This window comes from Cynocephalus volans, chromosome 4, assembly GCF_027409185.1.
Source record: "Cynocephalus volans isolate mCynVol1 chromosome 4, mCynVol1.pri, whole genome shotgun sequence".
NCBI classification, from domain to species: domain Eukaryota; kingdom Metazoa; phylum Chordata; class Mammalia; order Dermoptera; family Cynocephalidae; genus Cynocephalus; species Cynocephalus volans.
In genome coordinates, this window is record NC_084463.1 from 8,337,936 (window position 1) to 8,363,479 (window position 25,544).

General features: G+C 35.9%; 1 protein-coding gene across 1 annotated transcript in view; it reads left to right on the forward strand.

Moving 5' to 3' along the window:
- Positions 1-9,484: 9,484 nt before the first annotated feature.
- Positions 9,485-25,544, forward strand: part of SIK2 (salt inducible kinase 2) — a 115,645-nt gene continuing 99,585 nt past the window's right edge. The window contains exons 1-3 of the mRNA XM_063093861.1: positions 9,485-9,743; positions 20,838-20,954; positions 23,338-23,401. Coding sequence (XP_062949931.1) covers positions 9,609-9,743; positions 20,838-20,954; positions 23,338-23,401 — 316 coding nt within the window. The 5' untranslated portion in view covers positions 9,485-9,608. The remainder of the gene's footprint in view (positions 9,744-20,837; positions 20,955-23,337; positions 23,402-25,544) is intronic.

The following is a 25,544-nucleotide window of genomic DNA, read 5'->3' on the forward strand; positions in this document are numbered from 1 at the left end:
GCATTGTTTCTTATCCTTATTTTATATTTTTCATATTTGTTAACCATCTGATCTAACATATTTGTTTCTGGTGGCATCTATAATCCAGGTTGTTGCTTTCTTTTGAGGTAGTTATACTCCTGAGATGTCTCATTACTGTCTTTAAGCATAGGTACTAGGAACACAGTGGGGAAAGAGGTAGACCCCTCCTCTTTGCTTTAGTTACTCATTCTTGAAGCTATCCCCTGGATCATATCATCACCTGGAACAGTATCTAACTCAAATATGCCAGCATACAACAGGACTCCTCATGATCTTTCATGCTGTCAGTCTCATCTAATTTATGCTCCAGACTCTTAAGCTCTCCATTCCCCCAGTTTCCCTGCCCCTTCTTATCTTCACCTCTTTCTCTATCCAGACAACATGGTACTTGTTTTTAGTAATTCTCTTGTGGAATCTTCATTGCCCCTTTGACATTCCATAGGACCCACCCAGCAAACTCCGGCCCTGTATCAGTCTGACATCCAGGCTATTGAAATTGTTGCAAAAAGTCTCATGACCATGTGAATTGGTATTTGTACCAATTCATGGTTTCCTTACCTCGGTCAGACCTTCTTGGACCTTCTTGTGGCCAGAAAGTTTTCTACGGGTCCTAATCAATTTCCTCTATCATTCTCATGGCAGATTTTTCAAACATTCACAACTCATCTAAAGCCTCCTATTCCTCCACCCTTACACTCTCTGCAGATAATCAGCTTCCTGTTTCACAGAGGAAATAAAAGCCACAGGTAAACTTCCTGCACTGTGAACTACCCACTTACCTGCAAACAGAGCTGCCCTTGCTTCCTTCCCCCACCCACATCAGAGTAAAAGAGGCGTTTCACCTCTTGACTAAAGAGTCTTTTGTGTTGTGGATTCCTTTGCCTTCTATAGGATACCTCCAATCACCTTTATTTCAACCTTTCCTTCTTCTGGCTCTTTGCAAAAATGCTCAATTCTCTACCTATTTCAAAACAACAACAAAAGAAACATTATACTTCTCTATTGACTCTACATTCCTTTCTATTGTCATTCCTTCACAGACAAGCTTCTTGAAAGAATGGTCTACACTCACTTTTTTTCATCACTTCCCACCCACTGCAGTGTGGCTTCCACTCCCAGTAGTTTGAAACCCTCTGTAAGGATCATCGATTATCTCTTTTTGACCAAATACAATGAATTCCTTTTCATCTTGCTTGACATCTTCTCACTGATTCAAAGTACTCCTTTCTTCTTGAAATTCTCCTGCTTTAAATTCTCCTTTGTCTACATTTTAAGGTGTTTCCCCCTCCCTATCCATTCCCCTTGTATTTCTCTGTCCTCTCCCCTTTGGTGGGGAGAGAATACTTCTCTATATTTGCCCACTCCTGTGAGTGTTGCACAAATACTGTAGGATTCTGCCTTCTCCTTCACTCTTAATACTCCTATTGAGTGATACTGTCTACATTCTTGATTTCAACTATCAATACTATCAATCTCTAAATTCTCACCCTAGATCTCTCCCTGAGCTCCAGAATTATGAATCCAGAACTTGTAAATGGCAATGCAGAACATTCGACTCCTAGCACAACTCATTTTGCTCCAGTATACAGACATAATATATATTGATTTCTGCATGTTATTTAACAGACTTTCATAATATCCTTGTATATATTAGAGCAATAAGGGCTAAATGTCTAAAGGAAATAGATTATATGCTCTTTGAGGCCTGGGACCACATTCAACCATCTTTGTATGTTCAGTGCCCAGCACAGTGAAAGGCACATGGGAAGCTCTGAGTAGTTGGTTGTATCTGTTCACTATTGTCAACAACCTACAGTCTTCAACATCTCTCCACTTCCCACTCCTCACATCTTATCAATGTCACAGTTGAATTTCTTCACTGAAGCAGCTTCCTACACGGTTGCAGCTTCAGAATTTCTCTATAGAAGAAGTTGATCTGGAGGATGTCTAGTGGCGAGCTCTAGAATTGTGGCTCAAGCTTTGCCCTATTTACCAGTTTACCTATCCACAGGAGCCTACTATGAACCGCATACTTGTAGTAGGAGTGATAATACAAAAAACAATGACTGCAATAAAGATATAGAAGACATGCTGACGGAATTTGAGGATAGCTCAGGAAACTAAAAATTAGGTAATATGATAGATGGCAGAGTAAAGAATCAAAATGATTCTATTATCTGAAACAATGAACGAAATCAACAAGAAAACATTTTAACTCAGAATTTCCATTTCTACTTTTAAAAGATCAACTTCCCAAGAAAATTATAAGGATAACCTAGGACAACAATAATTGCTATTTTAGGGCCGGCCCCGTGGCTCACTCCGGTGAGTGCGGCATTGGTAACAACGAGGCCGCAGGTTTGGATCCTATATAGGGATGGCCGGTGCACTCACTGGCTGAGCGTGGTGCAGACACCATGCCGAGGGTTGCAATCCCCTTACCAGTCAAAAAAAAAATTGCTATTTTAAAAGATCCAGGGGTTTTAGTTGGCCTTAGTCTTAATTGTGGGATACGGTTGCTAAAAAGAAAACTAGCACAATCTTTGGCTGAATTACTACGAGCACAGCATCAGGATCAAAGGCGGTGCTGGTCAATGTCAGTATTCTGCAATTCTTAGACTACACCTAGGCTACTATATTCAGTTTTTGGAACAATATTTTAAGAGAGACATTGACAGACCAGAGTCCAGAGAAGCACAAGAAAAAAGGACAGAGAGATGGAAACATAGTCAGCTAGACAGTGAAGTTGGGAATGTTTAGCTTGGAGAACTGAAGAAAATATGACAACTGGCATGTGTTTTTGTGTTTGTTTGTTTGTTTGTAATGTCTTGTGCCAGAATAAAAAAATAAAATCTATGGGCAGAAGTTAGAAAGAAGCAGATACAAAGCCAATATGAGGAAACATTTTCAACCAATGCCAACTGTCTCACAATATTGGGTTCCTGCATGAAGTAGTAAACCAAGGCTTGATATCACCTGTGAAATGTCTAGAAATTTATGTATCAGATGGGAAGATGGACTCATATGATACTCCCTAAGATCCCTTTCAAAGTTAAGATCCTAAGAAAAGCTGTCATCTGGGAGAAGATATCAAAAATTTGAAATTATCTTCAGAGGTTAAAGAGAATCACACAGTATTCATTTAGAGAAGATCCATCATAGCTAAAAACAAACCTTAAAAAAATTAAAATTAGGGCATGGTGACCCATCCTTTCAAAGAGCCAAAGCAAGCGTACTGTCTTTGCTATATCCCATAAGTTTTAGTATGTTGTGTTTTCATTTTCATTTGTCTCAAGATATTTTCTGATTCCCCTTTTGGTTTCTTCTTTGATCCATATTTTTCGGGGGTGTGTTAATTTCCACATATTTGTGAATTTTTCAATTTTCTTTCTATCAACTTCTCATTACATTCCATTGTGGTCAAAAAACATACTTAGTGTGATTTCAATTCTAAAAATTTTAAGATTTGTTTTGTGACCTAACACGTGATCTGTCTTGAAGAAGATTCTGTGTGTGCTTGAGAAGAATATGTATTCATACAGAACCACAAAAAACCCTGAAGGACCAAAGCAGTCTAGAGAAAGAATTATAAACCTGGAGGCCTCACACTTTCTGATTTCAAAACATATTACAAAGCTATGGTAATTAAAACAGTACATATAGACAGACATATGATCGAACAAAACAGAGAGCCCGGAAATAAACCCACACATATATGATCAACTGATTTTTAACAAGGGTGCCAAGAACACACAATGAAGAAAGGATAGTCTCCTCAATAAGTGGTGCTGTGAAAACTGGATATCCACACTCAAAAGAATGAACCTAGACCCTTAAATTACACTAAACAGAAAAATCAACTCAAAATGGATTAAAGACTTAAATGTAAGACCTGAAATTGTAAAAATCCTAGAGAAAAACATAGGGGAAAATCTTCTTGACATTGGTCTTTGCAATGATTTCTCAGATATGACACCAAAAACACAGGCAACAAAAGCAAAAATAGCAAAGTGGAACTACATTAAACTAAAAACCATCTGCACAGCAAAGGAAACAATCAACAGAGTGAAAAAGCAACTTACGGAATAGGAGAAAAAATTTGCAAACCACATATATCTGACAAGAGGTTCATATCCAAAATATATAAGGTACTCCAACTCAACTGCAAAAAAAAGTAATAATAAGCTGATTTTAAAAAATAGGCAAAGGACTTGAATAGACATTTCTCCAAAGAAAATATACAAATGGCCACCAGGTATATGAATAGGTGCTCAATGCCACTAATCACCAGGGAAATGCAAATCAAAACCACAATGAGATATCACATCACACCTGTTAAGGTGACTATTGTAAAAGAAAAAAAAATGAGTATTGGCAAGGATGTGAAGAAATTGGAACATGTGTGCGCTGTTGTGAGAATGTAAATCAGTACAGATATTATGAAAAACAGTATGGAGGCTCCTCAAAAAGTTAAGAATAGAACTACCATATGATCCATTAATCCCACTTCTGGGTATTTATCCAAAAGAATTGAAATCAGAATCTTGAAGAGATATCTGCACTCCCATTTTCATTGCTACATTATTCACAATAGCCAAGATATGAAAACAACCTAAATGTCCATCGACAGATGAATAGAAAAGAAAATTCCGTTGTGTGGAATACTATAGAATGCTATTTCATTCCACACAGTGAAATACTATTCAGATTTAAAAAAGAAAAAAATCCTGCCATATTGACAACATTGAAGACATTATGCTAAGGGAAATAAGCCAGTCACAGAAGGACAAATACTGCATGATCCCACTTATATGAGGTATCTATGATAGTCAAAGTTGTAGAAACAGAGAGTAGAATGGTGATTAGCTGGGGGAAGGGGAAAAGGAGAATTGTTCAATGGGTATAAAGCTTTATGCATGATGAATAAGTTCTAAAGATCTGCTAAACAACATAGTTCCTATAGTTAACAATACTGTATTGTAGACTGAAGAATTTAAGAGAGTAGATCTCAAGATAAATGTTCTTACCTCCCCCCGCCCCATACACACACACACAAAGGGGAGTAGGGGGAAACTTCTGGAGGTGATGGATATGTTTATTACCTTGATTGTGGTGATGGTTTCACATTTGTAAACATATGTTCAAGCCCATAAAATAGTACACACTAAAATGTGTGGTGTTTTTGTGTATCAATTATGTCTGAACAAAGCTGTTAAAAAAATAAAATAAAAGCTCCAAAGTAATTTTTTAAAAATAACCTCAAACCTCTAGTTTATTTCCATAATAGTACCTTACACATAGTGGCACCCACATATTTATTAACCTGACTGATTGATGCTTACTTCATGAATACCTGTATTTTATACTAATAAGAAGCACTTGGAATTGACACAGGTCAGTGATTTAGATTTTCTCATATTCATTCTGCCTTTATTAATATAAAAAGCAAAGTAGTCATTCTAAGCTTTCTAATCTATTTTTTCTAAGCAAAACTACCTAATAAATATTTCACCAATCTTGATTTGAACTAAATCTAAATCCAGGCCTAAGCCTACTGGTGTACTGACATTCCTTCAGTCCTGAAATGATAAAACAGTAAAAATGCAGATGTCATTCATGATCAAAGAAACAAATGGTACAGATCTTGTTTTTCAAGTTCAAAGTTTGTCTGCCTCAGCAAAATATGTACAGCACCATGAGCCACGAAGTTTTTTCCTTGCATTTCAGATCACTCTTTCATTACCTTTTACTAACTCCTCTCCTCATTCCACATATTTGTTTATAAGTCCACTTTATTCTAAGTGTGTTACACAATTAATTCTTCTTTTTTTTTTTTTTTTTTTTTAAAGATGACCGGTAAGGGGATCTTAACCCTTGACTTGGTGTTGTCAGCACCACGCTCAGCCAGTGAGCGAACCGGCCATCCGTATATGGGATCCGAACCCGAGGCCTTGGTGTTCTCAGCACCGCACTCTCCCGAGTGAGCCACGGGCCGGCCACACAATTAATTCTTACCCTAGTCTCTAGCCATCTTTCTTAATTCTCTCTATATGTACACGCTTTTGCCTTTTGAAGTATTAACATTTTAAAATCAATTCAATGGCAAATATAGTGGACTCACAGCATCAGCCGGGAATACTTCATTTTAAAGGTCAAGCAAATAGGAAATTTGGTGACTAGAGCGCTCTAACTCACTGATATTAAAGCTAGAGATGGGGATTGCATGAAGCTCTCTTTTCTTTTCATTCTCCGTCTTATCTTACATTCTTTTTTCTGAAGGTGGTGGTGGTGGTGGTGTTTGTATGTGTGTGTGTGTGTGTGTGTGTGTGTGTGTGTGTGTGTGTGTGTGTGTGTGTGTGTGTGTGTGTGTGTGTAGGGAGAGAAGGAGGAGAGAAGATGAGAAAGAGAGAGAGGAAGAAGAGAGGAAAGCAGGAGCTGGATAATAATAATTGCTAAAACATATATGGCTATCATTTAATTGGAAGCAAAAGCACATAAGGAACATACAGGGTTGAAACAGGAGAGAGAGGAATAAATCTTTTGGATCAAGGAGATAAGTTGAATCACAGAATCCAAGATTTCAATGTTCTAAATTGGTCCACACATATTTCTTCAGGGTTACATTTACAATGTAGTGTAGCTTTCAGTGGCACGCCCACTGCATTTCCACATGGGCAAGGTTGATTTGGGGCACATCCCCTTCTATCTCTCCCCTATCTCTGGCCTCCCTTTCTTTAACCTCTAGACACTCAGCATACTCACATGGAACTCTGGTTTTCCAAAAACTTTTTGGTACTCCCTGCCATCCCCTTCTCTGCTTTCCGGCCCCCAACCAATTCTTATTCCCAGATTGTGCAAATAGGTGGTTGGCCTGGTTTTCTGATTAAGATAATAAGATCGAAATGAGTCAATTTCTGTTCAAAAGGTATACTTTAAAGAAGGAGGTTGTTCACTCTAGTGGGTCTTTGTGAATTTTCTGGTCCTAGAGTAAGTGGCTTTTCATCAGATTTCCAAAGGAACCAACCCCTAGAACAATTAACACATATTCATCTAACTAGCAGAATGTATACAAGAACTATTTTTAAACTGGGGTACATATGTGGGCTCCTGGTCTAGTTAGAGGAAACTTCATACTCCACTCCCATCATTCCAGAAATCTGATCAGTCTTACAGCCCTCTCCCACTTCTCCCCTCGCTTCTGCAAACAATATATCTCACTGCAAAATAGGGTACTGCTTGGGTTTTGAAAGTGAAAGGCAGAAGCACAGTGAACAGTGAAGGGCCCAAGAGCCAGTCAATCTTGTACTAATAAAATAAAATTGATTTAAATTAAAATAGAATAAAATAAATACATACACATGCATATTACTTTTCATTAAAAATTAAAACTATAAAAAAGTTGCAAGAACAATACAATAAATCACCATATACCCTTTACCTAGATTTATCAATTAACATTTTGCCACATTTGCCTTATCTACCTATCTTTGCTAAACCATATGAGAGTTAGTTGCATATATCAAAAACTTTTATCTCTAAATACTTTAGTGTGTATCTCTTAATAAGGATAGCTTCTTTCATAACCACAGTACAATTATAAAATTCAAGAAGCTTATAATTGAAAAAATACTCTTATCTAATATACAATCCATATTCAAATTTAAACAATTGTCTTGAAAATACTCCTTTATAGCATGATTTTCCAGGATCACATGTTGCCTTTAGTGGCAAGTCTCTTTAATCCCTTGAATCTGGTTCCTCAGCCTTCCTTTATCATGATGCTAACATTTTTCAGGACTATAGGTCAGTTGTTGGGTAGAATGTGTCTCAGTTTGCATTTTTCTGATTTTTTGTGTGTGTGATAGATTCAAAATATGCATTTCTGACAGGGATACTACATAAGAGATATTGTATACCTCTTAGTTCCTCCTCTCAGGAGGCACATCATGTTATTTTATTCCATAACTGGTGACATTAACTTTGATCATTTAGTTAGGGTGTGTCAGATTCCACCACTGTACCTTTGTTGATACATGGTAATGAACAAGAAATCCGAAGATACTTTGAGACTGTGTAAATATCCTGTTCCCCAACCAAGTTTCACTCAATGATTTTAACATCTATTGATAATTCTTGTCTGAATCAGTTATTACTACAAAGGCTGCGAAATGGTATTTCCTAATTTCACCATTTCTTCTACACGTATTAGTTTGCATTCCACTGTCAAGGAAAACTTTTGCTTCTCTCCACTTCATATTTATTTATTTAAACGCTGAAGAGTAAGTATGTACTCATGTATTCTTTTTAAAAATTCAATGTGTCATAATCCATTTTTATCATTATTCATTCTTGATACTCCAATTGTCTCAGTTTTGGTAAGTGGGGTACCTTTAAGCTGTCTCCTTTTTTCTTTTGACATACGCTTCTTGACATATCCAGAAATCTCCTTGTATTCTGGCACAAGATCTTTCAAGGGCATTTTATACTTTCCCTTTCTGTGCTCTAGAATCATCCATTTCGCCAAGAGTCCTTTTAGTGGACAATGGAGTTTAGAAATCAAGATCTGGAGGCACATGTCGCTGTTCCTCTTTCCTTGGGTCCCCATATGGAAGACTGGTGTGGTGATTTAGAATCCTAACTCTAGCATTACCTGTGTGACCTTAGCAATTCCCTTCATTCCTTGCAGCCTGCTTCGTCATCTGAAAAGAAATTGGATTACATAAATATTTCTTAACCTTTTCAGGGTCACCACCACGTTTGGGAATCTGATAGAAGCTTTGGATTCAGAGACATGCCCAAAAAGCAAAAAAAAAAAAAAAAATTGCCTGCATTTCAGGGGGTTCCAGGCCCCGAAGCCCGCCTGAGGCTCTAAATCCTTGAATTAAGTGATCTCTAGGGTCTATTCAGCGCTGACACTCTGCGAGTCTCTAAGCGACCGTGATGCTGTCAAAATGATTCCTCGGAGACATTTAAACGTCTCCGGATTTATATAGCAATGAGATGAGAAAAAGACACAAAGAAAGGCGTCTGTGAGCAATGCGTTGCTCAGCCACAGTTCTTCGCTGGTGCCAAATTTAGGGCGCACTGTACTCATAGGTGAGAGATTTTGGCGGGAAGGTCCTCTGGTAGACGGAGGACGCCGGGGCGGGGAGGAAGACCACGGGCCAGATGCAGGACGCTGCACCCCTCCACACGGCCCACCAGGGCTCGCTCTTGCCCTTCGGCTGAGAGGCGGGGGAACGGGGCGGGCCGGGCGGCGGGGAGGGGGCCGGAGCCCGGAAGGAACGAGCCGGCCAGGCCCGCGCCCCTCCCCGCGCGTAGTCCCCGACTCCCTCCCTCCCGCTGCCGACGTCGGCGGTGCTCCGGTCGCCATGGTGACCAATCGAGGCCCGGTCCCGCCCCCGCCCCCCTGCCCCGGCCCCCTGACGTCGGCGCACGTCAGCGGCGGCGCGCGCCTGGCTGGGCCCAGAGGAGCGGGAGGGAAGGAGCGAGGGAGCGAGCGGAGCGGCCGTCGCCTGAGCCCAGCCGCCCGCCCGCCCGCCCGCCCGCGCTCCTCCAGTCCGCCGTGTCTAGCAGCGGGGCCCAGCATGGTCATGGCGGATGGCCCGAGGCACTTGCAGCGCGGGCCGGTCCGGGTGGGGTTCTACGACATCGAGGGCACGCTGGGCAAGGGCAACTTCGCCGTGGTGAAGCTGGGGAGGCACCGGATCACCAAGACGGAGGTGCGGCCCGGGGCTCGGCGGGAGCGTCCGAGGCGAGGGTTCGGGAGAGGAGCTCTTTCCCGAAGGGGGCGGCCGCAGTGGTGGGACCGGGGACCCCCGAGAGGCCGCGCCGCTAGCGGAGGCGAGCGGGCCCGGGACTGTGAGGACCCAGGAGGTGCAAGGGGCCAGTGAGCAGCGAAGGGATCGGGGCCGGGTCCCTTAGACCCGAGTGCCGTCCGACTGGAAACCCGACCAGACGGGGCTCTGCTTTCCCCTACGCCACCCCCGGTGGCCACACGGAATTTCGCCCAGAGCCTCCCACCCGGCCGTGACCTGGTCTGGGGCCTCCGCTCCGGAGCCCAAGTTCCGCGTCTTCCCTGCTTTCGGCTGGGGGTGGGGTGGGAGGGGAAGTCTCGGTGCTCCCGGGCTGCGCGGCCAGAGACGTCGCCAGCCCGAGGAGGGGATCTTCTGTCTCCGGGCCCCAAGACTGGCACTCGCGCGGCCCCTGTGACCCCGCGGCGTCCCTCTCTTGCCCAGCGAGGAAGGGGCCCCCGTGGCCGGGAATGCCCGGAGGGCTACTGTCCTCCTTGTCTCCCTTATTTTGCCCCACAGTGTCTCTGGATTTAGCTTGATCTCTTGGCTGAGGCATTTCCATCTAATACTCCAGACAATGGAACTGGTTAAAATGGTCATCTCTGCAATTACATAGTTGGTGGGTCAGTCTTTCTTGTCTAGGATTGACCCTTTACCAGGTGTGCGTTCTGGCTGTGGATACGCATTCCTTAAGGCACATCAGATTCTACCTCTCTACTCGTAAAGCCCTCAACTGCTTCCTGACCGTGGATCCAGCATCGCCCCTCCATTGCACGTTCTGATGCACCGCACATATTTTCTCACTAGTCTGTTCTTACCTAACCCGCCCCCTTCCTTCCACTGCCTCAGGCTGCTCTCCTCGGGGTCTCTATTTTAAGACTTGCAAATTAAATACCTTAGAAAAATGGTAGAAACAAAACTATTCTTTAGAGTAAAACCTAGTGGTTTTGACGTACTCTGCCTTATTGTAGTTGCTACTGGAGTTTCATCCTTTCTCAGTTTTTTGTTCCCCCCCCCAGTTGTCATCTTATCCCGTCTTTCCCTTATTAGTACGAATGTACTAGAGCTTAAATGTGGAATAAAGTAGGACTTTTTTTCATAATGACTTATGTAAGGCGAAAGGCGTTTGAAAACTTCAGTGATTTTTGTAGCTGTGGTGGTTGTACTTAGAAGTTTTGTTTACTGTCTCTTTCCAAAAAGAAGGGGTATATGTCATTCTGTCATCTGCACTTTTTGCCTTCCCCTAATGGTTCTGAAACAGCCCAGAAAGTTTGTAATGTTAACATGACTATAGTGACATTACTAAATCTTTGCATCGCTTAATCCGATCCCAGCATTTCTAAAAATGAAGAAAGAAATTGGTTCCATTCCTCTGAAGAGCCATGGCCTCCTGCCATGCCATTTCCCCTTAAGTTACATAAAAAGAAGGCGTTTTAAATGCATATATTTATATGAGTCCTTGCTAAGTGACTGTCTAAAAAAATCAAACAAATTGCGAGTTACAGTTTCTACAGAACTTTTGAACTATATTGTTATGTGGTTGAATTCCAAACCCATCAGTTCACAATATTTTTTCCTCATTAGCTCTTACCTTATTAGCAAGATTTAATTAAATCAGCTGTTAGTTTCAGGTCAAATTTAGTTAATACAGTATCTATTTAAGAGCTGCTTAAGTGGATCTGATAGTGACGCTTTCTTTTGAGGTTGACAATTCAAATGGTATCCCTTTTAAACTGATGTATCTTAGAATGCTAGGGGGCACTGTGGAGAAATATCTTTCTTTGGCTATCAGTGAGATCAATGCGTTTGTCATTGAAGGCACAGGTCAGATCATGAAAGAGCACACCGATCCTAAATTGTGTGTAGCATATGTGTGTAAAATGATTTAAGTTAACAGCTAAGTTTTTAGTCCACAGAACCCATCTCCTTTGTGCTTTTCTAAAGAAGTCATTAATTAACATATAAAAAGATAGTGTGAATTTAATTTGAGTGAATGGTAATTCATTGTGATTGGAGATGCTAAGATGTGAGGGAAATATCAAGGCAATCACTGAACAGACAATTTCCTATACATCTCAAGTTCTGTAAAGTTGTCTTTAACTTTTATAGGTAATGTGTATTAAGAATTGTTTAGCAAGAGCACAGGTACAGTTGTTTCTCACACTATACTGGTTGTTGTTAATGAGGTTTTTTTACAGTAGTATTTGTTTTCTTCATTCACTGGATGAATAGTTGTGTGTTTTTGATAAATACAGCAGCTACCTTAAAAATTATAAATAAGACGGTAGCAAAAACTTATTTTAAATTATTTTAGGTTCTCATTGTGAACATAAAATAGTAGTTACAGTGAGAACAGCTAATATGGTATAAAGAACAATATCAGCAAAATATGCTTATACTTATTTCTTATGAAAAGTTTCTTCATATATGACTAGTATGCTTTAACATCAATATATGTTTTTGTGTTTTAAAACTTAGAGGTCTTTTTTCTTAAGTTTGATCCTGAGGCAAGTTTTAGGGCTGTTTAAATATCTATGGGATGAACAATTGGATCCTTTTATTTTTAGTTGGCTCTTCATCTCGTTCTGTGTCACTCAAAAATGATCTATTTTCTACAGAGCTTTGGAAATCCAAATCTGTTTCCCTTTTAGAAAAAAAAATTAGTATACAAAGAGATCTTCATTTTGGTCTAATGTATTAAATAGCTTAGCGTTCTTTAAGAAATATAATCACAGCATCTGAAGCGGTATTTTATGTTAGATCTCTGTAAATTTTGCACACAAAAGGGAAGGTAAGTGGTAGTAGAATCCAGCTTCCTAATATAATACTTCATAAAAGCTTTGTAGTATTGGTTTGTGGTTTATGAATTAAAGAAGCTAATTTTATAAAATTAGCACAATAGGAAAAGAATAATAGTACTTAGGCTGTTAAACTATCGTAGGCAGTAGTGGTTCCTAGTTTGCTATCTAGGAGTGTCCTTGAGTAGTGTTTTATTTTACTAGTATTATAGTAAGAAATAACTTTTTCCGCCTAGCTAATTGTATAGCTAGTTTTTGTCTCTTTAAGTAAAATTCCAGAAAAGCCACTTGTGCCCTTAAATTATTTTGTTTTCCAACTATTAAAGAAATAGTGTCTTACTATAAAAAATATGAAGAATTAAAAAGCGTGTAATTGCCCCTCTATATCCTTGGGTTCCCATCCTCAGATTCAGCGAACCACAGATTGAAAATATTCAAAAACAAAAACAGTAAAAAATAACTATGCAATAATAAAAATAATACAAATTAAAAAATACAGTATAACAACTATTTACATAGCATTTGCATTGTATTAGGTATTATAAGTAACCTAGAGATGATTTAAAGTATATGGGAGGATTTGCAATAGGTTATATGCAAATATGAGAGTACTTCATAGAGTTCATGAGAAGTGGAATTAAAAGATAATATGAATCTTTCCATGAATTTTTTGAAGACCTCTCATACTACACAATTTTATATAAAGGACTTAAGTATCTGCAGATTTTGGTATTTGTAGAGTGGGTGGGGGAGGTGTCCTGGAACCAATTCCCCTTAGATACCGAGGGACAGTTGTATCGTTACACAAGAAACTATACCTGTAATTCCTCCACCAATGGGAACAAAACATTCTTAACTTTATGGCATATTTCCCTCTAGTCTTTTTTTTAATGCATTTTTTCCATAGAGGAGAGCACACAGTGCACATATATAATTGTATATATATAGGTAACATTGTAACCTAAGTATTTTGCTTATTATGTATAACTTTATTCTTAATAGAGGCATAGTGTTCTACCTTGTGAATGAATCCCATTTTACTTAACAGTTTACTTATTATTGAATCTTATATAGTTTCCAATTTTCACTTGTAAATAATTTGCAGTGATCATTTTGTGTGTATAATCCTGTGTCTGCATTTTCAATTTGTTCAGAGTAGAGGAATTGCAGGTAAGTTCCTAGAAGAGAAATTACTGAGAAGGTGTTATTTTTACATTAAAGAATAGTGCATTTTTATTACAAAATCTATCATGTTTGTTATTGAAAAATTATAAAATATAGATAAATGAAAAGAATTACCCATAATGTCACACTACCCAAAGATAACTATTATTAGTTATTTTCAGACCTTTTCTGTGATACATAACTGAGTTTTCCTCAACACCGTACCTCTTATGTTGCTTAGCTAAAGAGTATATAAATGTGTAGTCTGTGGAATCTTAAAAATACTTCAAAGAAATTCTGAAAATTACTTCATGAAATTGGCATGTAGGTGTACTTATCCTTAAGAGAACCTGGAATGCAAAACTGTTATCAAGTACATTCTGAAAACCACCTTCAGAGTGTCCCTCACTGAAAAGCCTTCTGTGTACATTTTGGGGGCCTTTATATTTAGGCATAATTCTTCAACTAATTACTACCTCAAAATGTACAACTTTTTTAAAGCTTTCCAAAATAAAGTATCAAAATTGCATTTTTATAGAATGGTAGAAAGAAGAGAAAGGCATATTACACCCTGATTACAATGTTTCTTGAAGAGAACTTATTTTTCTAAAAATATGTTTGAATTTTATATTTTGCTTTAAAATTTTAAGACTGCTCTCAGTAGTTGTGGTATTAATCTTGTACGATGTAATATTCCAGATTTCAAGAAGCAGCTGTGCTATGTGCAACCGAAGGACTTGTTACCAAATAACTTAATCACCAATACTGGTTTCTAGTCCTATGCATGATCTTTGTGTGTTGAAATAAAAATTCTATTTATATGCTTTCTTAGAATTGTTCTCTAGTTTCTTGGCACCCCAGATGAATAATATTTGGTAGATTATTCTGCTAAGTATTGTTCAAAATGATCTGTTCTTTTTTGGGAGGGAGAACAAATATGCAAAATAAAAATTGTGTAAATTTTTATATTCTGTAGAAATTTTTTACTTTAACAGAGTTTTAATGTGTTCTGATTTTAAATCCTCTGGGAAATTATCTCAGTATCAGGCAATTAAGAAAACATTTATTTAGAAATAACTGAAACTGGCCTCTCTTCTTGGAATTCACATGATGACATTTGGTTTTATGACCCATTGCCGATTGCAGATTCATTTTCTTGTAGTCAGCTGGATTTCAGAATTCATTAAGATATCTTTCTTTTCTCTTAGTGTACCTGGTACCTCTCCTACCTTCCACCTCCATCTTTTTGAAATAAATTATTAACATAAAAGTTTCTTTATACGGACCATTTGCAGAGAATTCTTTCCTATCCTTCAAAGAGAAACAGCCTATATATCCAATTTGAGATTATTAGAAGATTGAAAGACAATTAAACTTGGGAATTTCATCAGAAACTCTTCACTTAAAAAATATTTTTAAAATACCTTAAGCAGATTAAAAGATGAATCTTGGATGAATTAAATTGAGAAACAGTGCTTAAATTTGTTTTAAGTTCTTTAAAATAATCATAGTATTTATATGGTTTCCCTCCCAATTACAGAAGTTATTCATGTTCATTGTAAACATTGTTGAAAAGACCAAAGAAGAAAATAAACATCCTTACTTGCACTTTCCAGACCCAGAGATAACCATACTTTTGGTTCATATCCTTTTAGTTATTCATATATATTTTATATGTATGTAATAAAATTGATGTCATCTATACACATAATCTGTGCTTTTTACTTAGCATGTTCTTAACATTTCCCCAAGTTAAAAAAAAAACTGTCTAAAAGCATGGTTAAATAGTACTCGTGCATATGACTGTCCATATTTTATTTAATCAATTTCCTATTATTGAACATTTAGTGTATTGCTCTCTCTCCCTTTCTAAAATGTTTTTAAATGTTTCTCTGCATACATCTTTGTGCACATATTTGATTATTTTCTCAGGGTAATTTCATAACAATGGAAATCTTAGGTCAAGGAGTATGTATATTACATATCTCATGGTGTGAGATGCCAAAGTGCCCTACAAAGAAGGAGTGTCCATTAATTTTCACCAAGAAGAATGTACCTTTCCTGGGAATATTATTTTTTAAGTCTTTGCCAGTTTGATAGGAAAAGGTAATATTCTTTGCTTTTTAAAAATTTTTTACTTTATATTTTTAAATTGACAAAAATTATTTATATTTTCTTTGTTATCTTAATTTGCATTTGTTTGATTACTTGTATTACACAGTTTTATGTGATGACTATTTACATTTCTTTTAGGAATTGCCTTTTTTTCTTTGCCCCATTTTTTAATTGCATTGTCTTTTTTGTCAAATACTTTTTAAGATAGATTATTTTTAATCACTTCCTTTATAGCCTTAAAAATTGTTAGTTCAGTTTTTATGGATATAAAAGCATAGGGCCATTTACCTTTCCTCCCATCTGTTTTCCTTACTCACTATTATGAAAGTCAAATTAATGAGGATTTAATTTATTTAAATATTTTTATTTTAAAAGTCTAATTTATATTGGAAAAAAATCTAAGTTATTTATTCTGAGAAGGTAACTAGAGAATTCTTTGTCAGTTTACCACTGACTTTTACTGCTTTCAGAAATCCTTTTATTTTAGATCAATCAGTCATACTCACTTTTCAATCAAATGATAGGCTGGTGTGTTGTAATTCCACTGGTGATTTGATGTATGAGCTGGAAAAGTATATTTTTTTAATTTCAGAGATCTATTTGTATGGTAAGGATGCTACTTGGTACTTCAGAAGTACAGTGTGGAATTAGTGTATTACTAGTAAATAGCACTGAAGCAAATATTTTCTGAGACAACAAACATCTTAGCCCCTTTTTATTTGTTATTAGAATAGCTCTTATTCTTATTGTGTGACTTCCTTGTAAGTCCCCAAAAGCTATGTTTGTATGTGTGGTTTCTTTAAATGCATGAGATTAATGAGAAGTGGAATAATTTTTTTCTAAAACTATGCAAAAGACAGGATAACATTACCATTAAATTACAATTTGAAAAAAGAAAAAATTTCCTTTTATTCATCAGTTTAACACTTTTCATTTCTGCTCTAGCATTTAATTCCTTGTCCTCTTTGCAAGTTTGTATTTTACATAGTTGTTACTTTCGTATGTGTTGTTTTGTTATTTAACATTGTCAGAAACATTTCTGTGTATATAGTTTCTTAATTAATATTTAAATTTTATAAAATAATATAGTCATTTTCTAGAGAATTTAGAAAAGATGAAAATGAAAACTAATATTTCACATATGGAGAAGTTTTCATATATAACTCCATTTCATCTTCCTGTTTTTTTTTTTTTTCTGATTAGAAAAGTAATGCATGCTCACTGAGGAAAAACTGCTCAGAAAAGTATAAAGCAGGAAAATAAAATAATCCATGATCATTTCACCCACTGATTACATTTTTGTCATAGGATATTTATTTTTAATCTTTATAAATATTATAAGCACAAGTGGTATTTTATTGTTCTTAATTCACATTTTCCTGAGTATTTCCGAAGTTGAATATTCACTGTTGCTATTTCATATGAGATTTAGTTTGATAATAATCATACTAGTTTATCCTATATGCCCTCCAGAGTTATAGAAGAAACCTTCCATTTTTCTCCTAGTAGAAGGAATATTTTTCTATTGCCATATAAATTCATTGAAGGTTTTTGTTTTGTTTTTTGGGTTTTTTTTTTTTTTTTAAAAGATAGTGCATGTATAATTAAGAATTAGAGAGCTGAATAATTTAGATGAACAACAAAAAAGGCATTCTTCAATTTATGGAGTCCCTTGCTTGGTCTTATTGACTTTTTTGTGACCATGCAGAATTTGTACTTGGTATACTATGTTCAGAACTAAATAGGAAAACGGATGCAGAGAGTAAGTTCCCAGAAGTCTAAGTTCATACTTATCTTTAAAATGAGCTATTGGAACACAACCTTTTGGAAGTTGGGGACTTTCGGTACACTATTGGGGAAATCCCAATATATAGATTTTTTGTCCATCAATTTTATTCATTTTGTGTTTACATACCTATTCAGTTCCTTGAGGAGGGTAGCAATCAGATCCATTCGTTTTTATATCCCAGGCATAATTTCTGGCACACAACGGGTGCTCAGTAAACGTGTGACTAGGAAACTCTCTGAAATAGTGAAAAGATTGAACTTGGAGTTATATAAGGCTAGGGGTTTTTTCCCCTAGAGCTTCAAGACCTTTGCAGATTATGTGACATCTTCTGAACCTCAGTTTCATCAACTCCTGGATATATTGCTTGTTCTATTTACTTCACAGAATTGAGAAATAAATAAAATATGTTAAAGTACCTTATAAAATTACAAGTGCTGTGCAGTTGTGAAAGTCATCATCATCATAATATTTCCATGAAGTACTTGGTAAAGAGCTCCATTGTTAAGAAATTACCTGGAAGAGTTTAGTAGAAACTGCAAGCTGATCACCAGCAAATCCAATATTTCTTCTTCTTTCTGCGCCTACAATTGGACTGTTTCTATGCCTCGCTTACATTTAGGTTAGTTATGTGACTGAATTCTAACTAATGAGATGAGCAGAAGTAATATACACCACTTCTAGACCTGGCCCACAAAAACCTCCCATGGGGGCCCCTCCAGCTCTTTTCTCCTGTCTAGCTGGAATGGAGACAACCTTCAGGGTAACCTTGGAAGCCACACGTTATAGATAGTAAAGCCTCTGGACCTTGTATTCCTGCCAACTTCATCCATCCAGTTCTGCTACATGAGCAAGAAATAAACTTCTGTTGTACCTGAATCATTATATATTTTGAGTTCTGCTTGTTAAAGCAGTTAGAATACCCCTAAGTATTACAAGGAGCATGCTAACACATGTTCTACTTTTTCATTTTTCTTTTTTTTTAATTCACAATATTTTAACATTTATTTGTACATATTTGTGGGGTACAGTATGTTGTTTTAATGAATGCATATTCTGCTTTTTCTTTAGAGAAACATAGTCCTCTTATAGCAGCCTTACAAACAGGGAACACATATATTTATATATATGTGTGTATATATATACATATATCAATAATATATATTTCACTTTTTTATTCAGGCCAAGGTTCCAAAAGAGTATAATAGAGGAGATATGTCTGGTTAATACCTTGCTTTAATTGGTATTTAGCATCCAAACTTTTTCTTTAACATTAAATATGATACTCAAAATATATACAATACAAAATTTACTAATGGTGTTAATCATGCTGAGTTTTTAAAAACCATGATTCCTTTCTCTCCAACTTTTTCTATCTATTAGATGGTTGTGACCCATTCCATTATAAAAGATTTTCATTGGAGAGGAGGGAGCTGATATCTAAATTCACTTAAGAAATTTTAGGGCAAGACATTTCCTTGAAAATGTGCACGTCTGTGAAACTCCCTGTTACTTTCCTAAGGAATATTGAGGAAATTCAAATATATACTTATCCTTTTATCTGGCTGCTTTTACCCAAATTTACCCACACTAACTGATGATAGTGGATTCCGTCATACTCTTGATTGGGGGTGGGGGGGTCTCTTTAAATGTGTTTAGTTTCAGGTTGGTTGGTCCAGCAATATCTCTAATAGCAAGTACAATATTAACCAGTCTACTTATCTAGCAGTGAAAGTTTAACACCTTTTACTTTCTAGAATATTTTGATTATGGTAATAATTAAAATTTCACCAAAAATAATGAGAATAGCTATCACAGAACCTGTGTACTTCACTATCTAGAGAAGGAACTACCCCTTCCCTTAGACAATAAATTTAATTTTACACATTATGTTTAGTAATATGATTTCCCCTGGGAAGCTTGGGTTGTTCTGTGGGTCACAATTAATTCAAATCAGGAAATAAGCTGTGGACAGCAAATTAGAAATAGAGAAAGGCAAGAAACAAACTTTACAGTAGCACTTTAGGAGATAATAGCAAGGGACAAGGAACCATAATGAAAGAAAAAGAAAAAACTAATTGGTTGAATAGGAGACTGAGGGAATCAAGTGAAATGAGAAGCTGAGTCCTTTTTTCTTGTATATCTTTTGGGAGTATTGAACTATTGTAACACGTACAATAATATTAAAAGATACCCTGAAACAACAACCTAATGCTAAATTATGTTCAGAATTTTTTTATAGAATGTGAAGTAAATATCAGAGTTTCTTCAAAACTTATTAAAATTAAATCTGGGTGGTTCCCAATTCTCTGAAGAATTTATTTAAATTTAATTGCCTTATTTTCTAACCAAATATCTATTAATTTTAAAACATTAGTTCTTTTTAGTTATATGAAAAAAATGTGTGATTGTTGATTTCTGACTACTTAATCATTCACCTTCCAACGTAGTTCCTTCTAATTATTAACCTTGGAATTGTTTGGGTTCCTTTCTAGTTATGACAGAATGAGGCCACGTTTTCTGAAAACAAATTCCTTTTAGAAAGTTAAAATTTAGTGTAATTACTAACATTTGAGTTTTTACACTTTAATTTTGAAACAAAATTTAATACAATTGGTATTTTTTTCATGTAGTTGAGTTTTAATAATTTATATTCAGCTTTTTTCCCAGAAAGGTATATCTGTGTTCTTTGGAACCTATTACTTGCTTTTGTAGAAAAATAGTATTCAATACAACAGAAACTATTTTCTGAACTGTCTCCTACTTGGCTGATCATTTGTTTATTGGTACTTTACAGTGCGATGATAACTAGTTGAAATTGCTAAGATTTTATTTCTCCAGTTTATAGATGGAGTAAGAAGGTGTTACAGTTGTACTGAAAGAGAGAAATGTTTTATTAAAGTAACTTTGCAGATTTATTCTTCATAGCACACTAAAGACACTGCCAAACAAAATCTACCACAGTGTGTTACACACGGTAGGAGTTTAAGAAATATTTGAGGAATAAATGAATGAATGAGCATTGCATTTAAACTAGCTATCATCATTGTCATAGGAACCTAAAGGCAAAGTCTCAGATGTCATTTATTAAAAGGATTCTTAACTGGAAAATGTTAACTGTTGTATACTAATTATATTTATTTGTGTTCTGGGATGCAGGTGGCGATAAAAATAATAGATAAATCTCAGCTGGATGCCGTGAACCTTGAGAAAATCTATCGAGAAGTACAAATAATGAAACTGTTAGACCACCCTCACATAATCAAACTTTATCAGGTATGACTTAGCCTTACACCTGACCATGCTTTCCACATTCGGTTCTGTACTTTCATCATCATTTTTTTTCTAAGTTAGTTTTTCTAATGTATAGAAGAAGGATAAATGTATGCTTTTATTAAGCTGAGTATGTCCATGTTTCTATATTATCTTTAAACTGAAAATTTGGAAACCAGAAATTAACTAGTAGCTTAATTTTAAGTTGTCTCTCAGACTGCAAGTTATTTATTTTACAAGTTTGCAATTATGCATTTATGATACCCTGCATAAATCTGCTGGGTTTTGGTGCTGGTACCATTAGTGAGAGTATGGCAGTTCATTTTGCTTATTTAAAAACACACTGCTTATGTTTTGTGAAATACAAAGAGTAAAATAGTATATTACTTAGTTGCATACTTTGTAATACAACTAGAGCCAAATCTTAATTTTTTGGGGGGGGGGCTTATTTTATCAGATAAAGTAAATGAGCCATTTTAAAGAAAACGGCCTAAATTAATTTTTCTAGAATAAATTAAGTGTGAACCATGTTTTTTAAAAGGGACATTTTCTCATATTTTAAAAGAGTAATTCATGTTTAAAAATAATAATATAATACAAAACATTTTTAAAATTTTAATTCCACATTAGTATGCAGAATTTTTCTATTAGAAAACTATTTTTAAACTGAAATGTCTCAATATGCTGCCCTGTCACTTTGATCTCCAAAATATGCATACCCAGCATCTCTCTGGTATGCTAGGGTTGGCCTGTACTGGCTTGTGGGAGCTGATGGTTGTTTCCAGAAGTTTTGTGAGCCACTTAACATCATGTTAGTAGCTCAAAATCAGCAATGTCAGGAATATTTACACCACAGAAATTGGCTTACAAATCAAGGCCTTTTTTTTTTTCCCTCAGAGAACTGGTTTACTAGCACACTGTTTTGTGCACTCAAATGGGTTAGCACAAGTGTTCTTGGGAGTCTAAGAAGAAAATATTAGAACTTCTAAAATATTAGAATATAGATTGTTTATATTTGTCTTGTGTGCATTTTATAATGTATGTAATATATTTACAGTGGCACATTTATGTAACTTGTGTATCTGTGTATCTAAACATAAATACATATACATATATGTGGCTATGTATATATATGTGCATACATACATACAAATATATTTGGCTAAACAACATTTATTAATAGAGATTTGCAGTTTAAAAAATGTGGAAACCATTGGCTTATGATATGCCTCCTAAGAATGAGAGACTGTGATGTGCCACTCAAAACATTTCCTAAAATTCTCAAACTACAGAGTCCTCTTAGGTCAAATTTATATCAGATTATTTTTCCTTTTAAGCATTTTTTTTTAATTCCTAAAGAAGATATCTTTAAGAAACTAATCATATCTTGAAAGTCTCTGATGAGCCATAAGCTAAAATGAGGATAAAATTAACGTGATTCACATGATAATTCTATCTTTATTTGAATTAAATAATTGGTTAAAGTTGATTTACTATTTGATTTGTTTAGGCCCAAATTATAGGTAGCTCTTAGTTTTCTTGCCTGATGGGGAATAGTTCTAAACCTACGTTTTAGAGCAAAATTAGTTTTCAGCCTTTTAGTAGATAGCGGTTAAAGAGTGTTACAAAGAAGTAGTCTAGAAATTGCTCTTGAATCTATAAATTCATTTCCTTTCTAGATGTCTAGATTTCTAGACATCTTTTCAGTATAGTTTTAAAAAATCAAATTTATGACAATGGGCACACTTCCTTTCTGAACCTAGAAAAACTATTTTAAATAAAAGTATATAACAGTAGAGCTATAAAGCCCAATGAAATCTAAGCTTTTGAACAATGTTTTAAAATTACATTACTTTGTAACAATGTTAAAGTATAGTAGGAAGAATATCACATTGTGCCTGATTAGCTAGGCTACAGGCCAGATAACTAAGTTCTTCTAATATTCTTTTCTTAATCAGGGTCTACCATCATAACACAGGGCTAGAAAAGTCAGCGAGGAGGTATTGAAAAGTTGATCTTAAAAACTCCTCAGACCTATGTTAGTACTTCTCTAACTTTAATGTGCATAAAAATCACCTGGTGATTTTGTTAAAATGTAAATTCTAATTCAGTAGGTCTGGGGTGGGGTCTAAGATACTGCATTTCTAACAGGCGCCTGGGGAGTGCTGCTACTGCTTGTCCATGATTCACACTTAGAACAGCAAGGATCTAAAGTTTTCACAAAAATATTAGCATAAGGATATTGTCAAGCTTGTAAACTTCTACAGCTTCTGAATTGTTCGTAACTGATTCTTCTATCAGTAGTTTCAATTTACGTGACCCCATAGAATGTTGTGGTAAGTTGCCATTCTTTCCTATCAGACTAATATGGAGTATTTGTCAATAGGTAATGGAGACCAAAAGCATGTTGTACCTTGTGACAGAATATGCCAAAAATGGAGAAATTTTTGGTAAGCTTTTTAAAAAATTTTTTTATTTGAAAAGGTTACTAATCTGCATGAATGTGATATTTTCTATTAATGTTTCTGCTTATTTTTAACAGTTGGCAATATGAGTCAGAAATTTTTAAGTACTGTATTAAAATATAATAAAATATCCAATAAGCTAAAAAACATGGAATATAATTTATTTTCTTGTATTTATAATATTAAAATTACAGAAATTCTCTCATCTGTGTTAAAGAGATTGGAGAATCAGAGACAGAAAAACTTTCAGTCACATTACAAGGAAGATTTTCTTTTCTTTTATCTTCCCTTTTACCATTCTTTCCAGGATCTTTCAACAAATATTTATTATCCTACTATGTCCCAGGCATTGTACTAGTTATTGGGTATACAGTGGTGACCTAAATAACACAATCCCTGTCATTGTGGATCTTACAGTTTACTAAGGTATTCACGATACCTGCAAGTCACTAAACTTCTCTGAGACTTGGTTTGTTTATCTTTATTAAGAAAGTATTTGATCAGTTGGTCTCTATGATCCAGTCTAACCCTTAAAAAATTATAAATAGTCTGTTAGTTCTAGCTTTCATCTAAAATATCTATGTATTTTTACTCTGTGGAGCCAGAACACTGTCTAAATATTTTTGGTTTTTAACCTTAATTTAAGTTCAAAATTATTTATTTGAGTAATAATTCATATACAATGAATTGCACACATTTAATGTGTACAATTTAATAAGTTTTGACATACATTCCTGTGATGCCTGTGGAACCATCACTACAATCAAGGTATCCATCACTTCCAAAAGTTTCCTTTGCAGCTCTCTTGCCCCATCCCAGCCCTAGGCAACCACTGATCTGTTTTCTATAAGTCACTACAGATTAGTTTGTATCTTTGGGAGTATTGTGTAAATGTAATCATATAATATGTACTTTTTTAATGGTTGGTTTCTTTCTCTCAGTATAATTATTTTGAGATTTATTCTTTTTGTTGTGTGTTTTAACATATCATTTCTTTTTATTGCAAGTAGTATTCTACTGTATGAATATACCCCACTTTGCTTATCATTTACCTGTTGATAGACATTTGGGTTGCTTTCAGTTTTTGGCTATTATACATAAATTGCTAAGAACATTCATGTACAAGCCTTTAACTTACACATTGCCCCTTCAAGTAATATTTACCACTTCACATATAGTAAAAGAACCTTATAATAATGTACTTCTATTTTGCCCCTCCTGGCCTTTCTGTTCTTGTCATATTTTACTTATACCTAGTTTATAAAATACACAATGCAGTGTTGTTGTTTTTCTTTAAACAATTATATTTTAAAGAGATATTAGTATTTTTAAAAAGCTTATATATTTACCAGTGTAGTTACCATTTTCACTTTTCTATGTGTAGATGCATATTTTCATCTTCATTCCTTTGTATAGATACATATTTTCTTTGAGTGTCACATTCCTTTTGCCTGAAGGATTTTCTTTAGTGTTTCTTATAGTGCAAGTCGACTAGTGATGAAATCTTTCAGCTTTTGTATGTCTAAAATAGTCTTTATTTTATCTTTGTCTTTGGAAGGTATTTGCACTAGGTATAGAATTCTAGATTGACTGTTTTTTTCTTTCAGTACTTTGAAGATGTTGCTCCACTATCTCCTCTAACAAGAAATCTTTATTCCTGTGTAATGTGCCTTTTTTCTCTGGCTCCTTTTAGTCTTTTCTATTTATCACTGGTTTTAACAATTTGATTATGATGTGCCTTTGTGTGGTTTTCTTCATGATTCTTATGTTTGATGTTTATTGAGCTTCTTGGATCTGTGAATGTATTTTTATCAAGTTTGGACATTTTTCAGCCATTATTTTCTTAACCCTTGACTTGGTGTTGTCAGCACCACGCTCAGCCAGTGAGCAACCGGCCATCCCTATATGGGATCCGAACCCGGGGCCTTGGTGTTATCAGCACCGCACTCTCCCGAGTGAGCCACGGGCCGGCCCAGCCATTATTTTCTTTTTTTTTTTTTTTTTTGTCGTTTTTTTTTTCGTGACCGGCACTCAGCCAGTGAGTGCACTGGTCAGTCCTATATAGGATCCGAACCCACGGCGGGAGCGTCGCCGCGCTGCCAGCGCAGCACTCTACCAAGTGCGCCAC